General features: G+C 43.7%; 1 protein-coding gene across 6 annotated transcripts in view; it reads right to left on the bottom strand.

The window, feature by feature from the left end:
- Window positions 1-1,233: 1,233 nt before the first annotated feature.
- Window positions 1,234-9,521, bottom strand: part of CDHR3 (cadherin related family member 3) — an 82,144-nt gene continuing 73,856 nt past the window's right edge. For 5 of the 6 annotated variants that reach the window (XM_036010766.1, XM_036010764.1, XM_036010763.1 and 2 more), the window contains 4 exons: window positions 8,820-8,833; window positions 7,570-7,601; window positions 5,791-5,839; window positions 1,234-4,293 (listed from right to left, as the gene is read on the bottom strand). In XM_036010766.1, coding sequence (XP_035866659.1) covers window positions 3,932-4,293; window positions 5,791-5,839; window positions 7,570-7,601; window positions 8,820-8,833 — 457 coding nt within the window. In that variant the 3' untranslated portion in view covers window positions 1,234-3,931. Of the gene's footprint in view, window positions 4,294-5,790; window positions 5,840-7,569; window positions 7,602-8,819; window positions 8,834-9,521 lie in introns of those variants that run through there. The other variant, XM_036010767.1, reaches the window with a different exon arrangement.

The raw sequence follows: 9,521 nt of genomic DNA, 5'->3' as shown, positions 1-9,521 counted from the left end.
CTACAAGTGTGCTTAATTCAATCCAATTCTACAAATGACTGTTGAGTACTTGTTATATACTCAGGAGGCTCTGTATTGAGTTGTGGTTATTCACTCCAGTACACAGAACAAGTATTGGTGGAAAATAGGCGAAAGACCAGAATTCTGGATGCATTAGTCCTTGCTCAAAGTTTCTCTTCTTTCCCACTTTAATCTCATCTCCACCTTTAAGATTCCTCTGTCAGATCTCAAGTCTCCCATTATACATTCAGAGACTGGTCTGGCCCACATTTACTTTCTCCAGCACTCACTACCAATGGAACTCATTTAGTTCTCATAAAGTGCCTGTGTTGTAGCTGGTTGTCTTGTCGATGAGCCAGTTCTCTTCTCAGTCAGACTATACTCCCTTTGAAGAGGAGCCACATCTCGTCCCCAGTACAGGCGACACACAGGAGGATCTCAGTGACCTTTTCCCTGAGCTCCAGATGCAAAGTTTCCCTGACCTCAGGATACTTCCAGCTTCCACACACAGAAGTCACACCTGTGTCAGAGCTCCCATCCAAAGGCATGTAAACAGGGTGCTAGACTGATAACCCAAGGCTGGGGCCCCTACTCAAGCTTCTCAACTATTTTCTGATAGACTCCCCATTAAGTTTTTAAAAAAATATTTAAATGAAGCCCTGGCTGGCATAGCTCAGTGGATTGAGCACGGGCTATGAACCAAAGCATCACAGGTTTGATTCCCAGTCAGGGCACATGCCTGGGTTGCAGGCCACAGCCCCCAGCAACCACACATTGATGTCTCTCTCTCTTTCTCCCTCCTTTCCCTCTCTAAAAATAAATAAATAAAATCTTTTTTAAAAATCTAGAAAACTAAATAAGGATGATTTTAAATAAACAAACAAACAAACAAAGGGTCACTGGCTGCACTGAGAGCCCAGCAGTGAGGTGAGTGAAGGAATCTGGGGCTCGGTCGGCATGTTCTGGTTATTTATTAAAAAAAAATTTAAATGGTTCTGAATTATCTGTTCTTTCACAAAGGAGATTCCAGGTTTTGGTTAATTTATATTTCTGATAGAACACTCAAAGAACCAAGAAATAAGTAGGCCAGGATGTGACTGGAAATAGTACCTGTGGCTCATGAGCAGGCTGCATTCAGCCATAGCAGACAGAATGTAAGCTCCTCAAAAGCAGAGTTTTGGGCCGCTTCGTTTACTAATGAGTCAATGCCTGGCACACAGTGCATGCTCCACGAATCTTTATTGAATGCATGGGAGGTATAAGCACACACATGAAGTTTAAAATGAAAAACCCCACGTTTTAATAGTGATCATTTTCTATATTCACTCATTTTGTTGCTTTAATTTTCTCAGCCATCACAAAACATATTTCATAAAAAGGCAAACAATAGAACTACAGATGTGAAAGAGGGCTCTGAGGAGCAAAGGTGTCATTGCCCAGTGTCTGTTACTGAGCCACACATGCTTTCCAGACAGGCAGAGATGTGGTCCCTGGTTCCCACCTCCTACTAAGCACAATGGAGAGCTCAAACTTGAGAGTTCACCACGTGGTTTCAAATTCCTCAATAATCAGGGATCCCTCTGTGTTCTAATCCCTGAACATCTTACCCCAATTTTACAATGACTTAAAATCAGTCAGGTCAACATTAGCTACAATAAGTTTGTTCCTGCTTAAGGCCTTGGGAACTAAAAGGAGGAAAACTTCTACAAGATCCACAATGGTCCTTGGCTTCATTTCATTTAGATACTTTTTTTTTTCCAAACCTGGTAAATGTTAGAAACCAATGGCCTTCAACCCTGGGCCTCACACTTCTGATTTCTACTAATAAAATAGCCAAATATGAGAAAGGAAAGGCAGAGTTTCTCTTGGCCAAAGCCTGCTGGTGCACCCCTGACCCCATGCCTTGAGTTCCTTAGGGTTTACAGCTTGGGGCTGGGTAGGCAAGCAACTCCTCCTGCCTATTGCCAGGGAGGAAAGTGAGCTCTTCAGGCAGACCCGAGCCTTCAGGAAATCCCTCCTGTTCTTAACTTAAATCTCTTTTTCTGGCCGAGAAGCACAATTCCCTCTAGCCCTGTCATCACTGAAGAAGGGAAAACAGCTGCTCACCGCCCTTCTTCTAATCATCCTTAATGGGCTCATAAACAGTTATTAGGTCCCCCTTCAGCCTTCTTGGAGCCTCATTTTACTTGCATTGAGGCTGAGAGCTTCTGAGGAAGGTGTTTTACTCTGCACTCCACAGACTTTCAGAGTCTTAAATGGGTAATCAGCCACTTCACCCACTTGAACCTCCACAAATGAACAGCTCTGCCTTCTTTTGCAAAATTTAAACCTATTCAAGGGAGTTCCCTGGCAACCAACCCTTATTAATAGATCATTGTCTGCTCTAGGCCAGGACAGGGCATTTTTAAATGTTTCTTTTTCTTAGGAAGTCACACTGGCACACCGGCACACAAGAAACCAGCAGCTGCTCCCTGTAAGTTCTGCATTTGCAGGATGGATCCTGCCTGCCCCCTACAGGCCATTGTGAAGAGTTCTTACCTGGCTTCTCACCTGGGAAGGAGCTGTTGCTCTAATAGACTCTCACCTGGTCCTTTCTTTTTTGTTATTGGACTAATAGCTCAGCAACTGGGGAGCAGAACATGGAGGTAAAACAAAGATTGCTCATTCTCCACTAGGCGCACACTGAGAAGTTCCATTTGCTACTCCATCATGGTATGGTTTATTTTCCATTCACTGCTGACACCCAGTTTTACAGTTAATAGAACTTCTCATTGTGTCCTTACCTGACTCCTATGGTCCCTCCAATCTCAAGAGTCAAGGGAGGAGCAGGGCAGGGAGGTTGTAAGGTTGGTGTTTTTTGGCTTTAAGAAAAAGAGTGACTTTATTTCAAGAAAAATTTTAATCCAGATGACTATAATTAAAAGGACTGACAACATCAAGTGCTGACAAGGAAGAAAAGCAACCAGAACCCTTAATCATTGCTGGTGGAAGTGTAGAGTGGAGCCGTCAACTGTGGAATTCTCAGCAGGCTCCAGCAATGGCTCTAACGAGCCCACTCCTAGGAATATGCTCCAAAGAAGCACATGTTTATGCTCACCAGAAGCCACGCATGAGAAGGTTCATAGCACTGGAATTTCTGGTAGTGAAAAATGTAAAGCAGCCACCACAGCAGTGAAGAGATCTGGAGTGCCGCTGATCTACAGCACAACCTGGAGGAATCTCACAGACAGGATATGATGAGCAAAAGGCGGCAGACCCAGAAGAGCACATCTGTATGATTCCGTTTATATGAAATTCAAAAAAGCAGAACTAATCTATGATGACAAAGATCATCCCACCTCTGGGAGGAGTCTATTATCAAGCTGAATACCTCAGGTTTGTACACTTTTTAAAATATGTTATACCTCAATAAAGAAAATAAAAGATGTTTATTGTTTTCTTCTTCCCAGAAGAATAATATCATTTATTCAGCTACTTTTTTTCACTGCATGGCTTCTTTCAAAAAAGAGTCAGGGTGACTTACAAAGGTGTATGGTGTTGAACTGTGTTTATAAGTGAAGAATTCTGAGCAATACTAAAATGAAGGCAGGAAAATAAGATAAAATCAGATGTGCGGGTAGTCCTCAGCATTAATGTCAGGGAATTCCGTGTTTTTCCTAGGGTGAACTTCAGGGAGCTTCCCAGAAGTCAACAGGAAGAAACACAACAATTCTGTGTCCAAAAGTTAACAGTCCATCTTATCAGAAGCACAGATACCTGAGAGAAATTTCTCCTGTGCTGTCTCAGAAAAAGGTAACTGTGCATTCAAACGCCTCTGTGCTATTTTAAACATCCCACATGCAACCCTGGATCTCCAAGTCCCTTCAAGCCACATTTCCACTCCTAGTGCACCTCATTTGCCCTCAGAGAATTTAGGGTGAGGCAGCATCCCTCAGACAATCAAGGTCCCTCTCTTGTGCTCTTCCATGAGACCAAGAAGCAGACACTGCTTACTTTCCTGTGTGTGGCTTGGGTAAGGCCTGCTTGTGAGGACTGCGTCTCTCTTCTTCTGGGTGCCTGGCTTGCCATCCTGGTTTCTGGAACCTGGGCCTGCACTCTCAGCCTGTGCTGTGCCACTCAGCTCATTTCCCTCCTTGTCAGTGCTCCCTGGCAGCCCAATCTCTTCTGCAGACACAGCTCTGTTGGGGGTGGTTCCCTCGGGGCTGGACTCTTTCCACTTTGACATTTGCATGAAGGGATCTTTCCACTTTCTGGCTCCAGTTTTAGAGTTGAATTCATATTTTGCCCCAGTAACTAGGAGGGAAAATACAATGACCATATAAACAAAGGGAATTCAATTGATTCTCTCGTCCCCATCTCCACCCTGCTCTATTCTTACCCGAGGAGAAGAGGAAGCATGTTAGGAGGTATGAATCACAGAGTAAGCAGGCTTGCAAACAGTGCCAACAGTCATCACCAGTCTGCCATCTCCAAGAGCTATGTGGCTCTGACCACACAGGTAGCAAATACCATGCCTCCATGGATACAAGGGTTCAGGAGAGTCAAGACCATCTCAATTGCAAGATTAGAAGGCCACATATATCTGGAACTCCGTGGGAGCTTCAGATAAGTTAGGATCAGCTTCTAATGGCGTTACCCATTTTGTTCTGATTTGTTTTAAAAGACCCCTGAATCCCTGGTATTAAAAGGAAGTCACCAAGTAAGGAGAGAAAGACTGATTTTTATTTACAGTAGGTTAGTGGAGATTTGTAGACACAGACACCCAAATCTGGTCCCGGCTGAGATGATGCAATGGAGCCATTTTTATTGTGTTGGAGCCAGCAGACACGAATTGATGTGTCTGTTCTCATTAGTGCAATTGACTCATTTCTTCTTTTTCCTTCTTTCAAACACACAAATGCAGAGTAACAGCCTTGGTTCTCCCTAGCTTTTACCTCATAGTTTCAGGCAGGCCCCTGCTCCTGCCATTTCTATGCAGCAGAGTGGCCTCTCCACTGAGGATCCTACCAGCACTTATGCTAATGTGGGCACATTATGGTAACAAGTACCTAATAATAGAGGAAAATTTAATTCCAGCAGCAGCAGCAGCAGCCTCTCCTGGAGAGGAGCCATCCTCCTTCCGAGGAGGACCAAGCCGTTTGCATGTGAGCATGGCAGGAAGCCAACACACTTGCCTCCTGAATTTGGTTTCCTTCCCTTTATTCATGTTCTATAATTGAGCCTTTGTAAGTGGAGGGGTGTGTGTAAAGGAGCTAAATTTGGAGCTGATTTCATGGGGGTGATGAGAGCTCTGGAGGCCAGCTTTACCTTATGTTCATTTTGCCAACCAAGAACAAATTCTTGGCCCTCATCTAGGAAAAAAAGAAGCCAAGCTTGCCATTTCTCCATATTTCTCACTACCAAAAAGGATGGTGTTGGAAGCATTCAGAATGGATCAGAAGTGGGGTTGAATCCCATGAATAGGAAAAAATGAGGGTTCTCGTATTCACTGATTTCCTTGACTTGGTTTGTGTTTAGAAGGGGAGGCTAGACAGAGGCATGGCCCTTGAGAAGGAGCCTGAACACGGAAACCCTCAGAGGCCTCACACATGACCATGTGTATCTGCAAGCCAACGCGGTTCAGAGCTGATCTTACTTTGTATTGCAGTCTAGAAGGGTCAGCACTGCACAGGCAACATAACTAAATGAATCAGAACTGAGTTAAGAGCATGCAATTAGATAAGGTCCTCACGATTCCACCAGCCTGAAATGTGCAAAGCACTCTTATGGGTGGAATTGCCACTTAATTACCTGGGTCTATGGCTTCACCATCAAAGACTGTGCTCATCTGGATTGTTTCCTAAAGAGAAAAAAGAAACAACTTCAAGCACAATCCTATGCTCCTCCTCACAGGCAAGGCCACTCAACTTCACAACCTGAGTTTCTTACCCAGGGCCTTCTTGGCATTTATTAACTCAATAGGCTCTGTGCTAGATGCTGGGGACACAGCAGGGAACAAGGTAAGGGTGGCTAGTGCCCACACAGAGCTTGCAATCAAGTGGAAGCCACTGACACACAAGCACTACAATATAGAACGATAATGGCTCTATGAGGGGGAATACAGGATGCTGTGGGGGTGCCAGTGGGAGTGGGAGAGGGATATGTAACCCAGAGTTGGGTATAGGAAAGCATCCTCAGTATCGGGTATCTAAGCTGCAGAGAAGGAAAAACACAAATGCCACACACCACCAGCTAAGCCCTGTATTGCCTAAGCTCACTGCTGGGCAGGGACAGAGGAACACAAATGTGCTCCCAGCCTGGGCTCTGGCTGTGTCCCTCTGCCTAGACTGGAGGGATGTTGCATCAGGGTCTGGCTGTCATATTTAAGCTCTGTGTTCCATGTCTTTTTCTAGCCCTGATCCCTATTCTGTGCCATGCTCTGGGACCTGATCACTAACTTCATGGAAACACCCCTTTCCTTCACAGGGTGCTTTCCAATGGTGCCACTCTTCAGCATGCTAACGAGGACAGTGTCAGAGTTTAGTGGGCCCTTTAAGCCCTGGTTTTTATCACATAAGCCATCACCTACTAACTTGTCCACAGCTCCCCACACTGAAGGAAGAGGAAATGGAGACTATATGGGTTTCAGTCATTTGATCAGTTCTGCAAAACCACTTTTTATGGTCATGGAAATTCATTTACTTGATTGATTAATTTAATATTCATAATTCTGAGGCAGTCTCTGAATGAAGGGTACTTGCCTTAGACAATAAGACCCCTTCCTCTTGTTTGTATACTGACTGATACATATAAACACTTCGTTGATGAGCTTGAAGCAAAAATTCCAATGCACTGGATTGTCCTCCTGATTGTGCTTTTCATTCCAAAGTTATGGGTCTTGGATTATAACAAAGTATTATTATTGGGGGGTGGGAGAGCTGGCGAGGGTCACCTTCGACTACCATTACTTCCCAGTGGGTAGATCATACTCAGTAAAAGAAAAACAAGGTAGTGAGGTTGGAGTAAGTCTTCAGCTATCACACTTTGCATTTGTTTAAATCATATTTTTCAAAATATCTCTCCACCTGTTATCTCAGGGCAGGTGTTCTCACTCACATTTCACAGGTGAGGAATCTGCAGCTTAAAGAGACTGACCGAGTCTGCAAGATCATATGGCTAAGTGGGCAAAGCCAATCCCAGACCCAAGCACTGCTCTTTATCAATTTTTCTACAAGGTTATGGAAGGGCAAAGAAAAAATAAACCCCATTGAAGGCTAAAGCTTCAGTTCTGGTCTTTAAGCTCCTCCCCCCAACTCAGGCTCCTGGAGAGCTTGTGTAGATAATAAATACCACTATTCAATATTTATGAAATCCAGTTCTTCTGCAAATATATCAGTAGACATGTTCAGTGGAGGGAACAAATTCTATCAGGAGCTCGTCACACGGCAATCTGTTCCAGTGGCCAAATACAAGCAATTCCCTGAATGATAAACACCCCCATGAGGCTGTGGCAGGGCCTGCCTCAGAGTGGAACAGGAGTCCCCACAACCCACCACCCAAGCCAGGTGCCCTGTGGCCAACCACACTTACCACCACAACTTCTCTCTTTGTATTCTTCATTTCTTCAGGGAACAGAACAGGCAGGAGTTAAGCTTCTTGGACACTAAATTGACCTTAAAATTCTACCTCCACAATGGGCTTTCTCTTAAAAAGATTTTTAAATCAGCATGGCAGGCATGGCAAAAAAATTTTCTGTCTGTAGACATGTTTGTTGCTGGCTTTCCATCTCAGAAAAACAGACACATACACACAACACACAGAACTAAAAATAATTTTTTTCTGTTCTTTTCCAGCTTATTGTTATTATGAACCTAAGAAATTACTTTTTAAATGGCAGAAAGATTGGGTTGATATATTTGTTCATAATGGGGGGATCCTTTGTATCCACTGCCTATGCCCTTTTAAAAAGGTAACTAGCATGGGAGACAGTTTGCACAAATCCCATTTATTAAAATCATCCTATTTGATATGATTAATAACCATTATAATTAAATTTCTAATCCTGCTTAGACATGCCCTGTGCATGTCAGACACAAATACCTATGATTGGAGTGATTAAAACAATCATTTTTAAAAACACACTTTCTGATTCTTTGTGCTTTCTCACCCCATAGTGCAGATTCTCCTTGAGGCAAAACTTTCGGGCAGGTTGTGACATCTCCTTAGGCTTGGAGTTGGTCAGATGGAATTTCCTCAGTTCACCAACATCCCTAAAATCATTCAGTGCTCCCAGCCCGCCTGACAGCACCCAGCCCCGTGTCTAACCAGGTTGAGGTAAATAACTTGTGAAATAATCAAATCCACTGGTATCTCAGAACAAAGTATTATTTGCTCTTTAAAAAGAGGCATCTGTCCAATACAGAGCATTAGCTGTCCTCAGGAGGGGCCACCTCCCTCTGTGAGCAGCAGAGAGTAGATACTGTCTGTGTTTAGCCCACATAGAATTCTTCATTCCTGTCCCACTTGGTGGGGAACGGACCTCTAGATGCTTAAGCTGAGCTGATTAGAGGTGACTCTGAGTAAGACACAGGCAGGACCAAAATAAGCTATTTGAGTGGGCCAATGGCACCGTGTACCCTGATCTTCCTTTTCCCCAGCTACACCTGCCCTCAGTGTGATTCCGCCCACGGATGGTGTAGCTAAAACCCACCAAGACAGAACTGCATCCTGATTCTCTGCTGAGTTCAAGTCCTTTCATACAATACAACAGAGCAACAAAAATCATAATAATAACAACAATAGCAACAGCCACAAACAAAGGGAACAGGCACCATACATACCTCCTTTCTTCACTCTGTAGGGAAAAAAGGGATGGACAAGAATTAACCTGAGAGTACCCTGCACTCATACACTTATGAGAACATGGTGGCTTTTGGGCAGCTGTGTTCCCTTGGATTCAGGAGTCAATGAAAGGGGCCAGGGATGGGGACTGAATTGAAGGGTGGGCTCCCACCCCTGCTCCAAACAGAGCAGTTCCATCACTATTGGTTTGGCACTAAGGAGGGTCTGAAAGTTTGATAAGTTGGGAATATTGCTTTATAGAACTTCAGAGAATAATACATATTCTCTGACAATACTGGGTGAGGGCAATAACAACCCAATGACACTGCCCAGCAATTCTGCCTGCCCCATTTTTCTCCCCAGTATCTAGCTGAAGGTTCAAGGGCTAGCAGTTAAACCCTGGTTTCCTATAACATAAAGAGATATACTTGTATTCTAAGACCCTTTCCATGATAACCTTGAATTCTATAATATTGTGGCTCTAATTGTATTCTATTTTGCTATTGGACAAATGTTGGCTGCCATTTGGTACAACTAATTTCCAGAGAGACTAGGTCTGAGTCAGAATTACTAGCTAGTTTTTCTTCTTTAAGCCAACCATGTTGAAAATGATTAATATTTAGAAAGTAAGTTAAAATGACCAAATTCAAGGTATGCATTTAACATTTAAGCATAAATTGCATGTGAGTCGCAACATCTAT

This window comes from Phyllostomus discolor, chromosome 10, assembly GCF_004126475.2.
Source record: "Phyllostomus discolor isolate MPI-MPIP mPhyDis1 chromosome 10, mPhyDis1.pri.v3, whole genome shotgun sequence".
Lineage (NCBI taxonomy): Eukaryota > Metazoa > Chordata > Mammalia > Chiroptera > Phyllostomidae > Phyllostomus > Phyllostomus discolor.
Note: the sequence above shows the minus strand (reverse complement) of the source record. Positions and strands in the feature narration are given on the sequence as shown.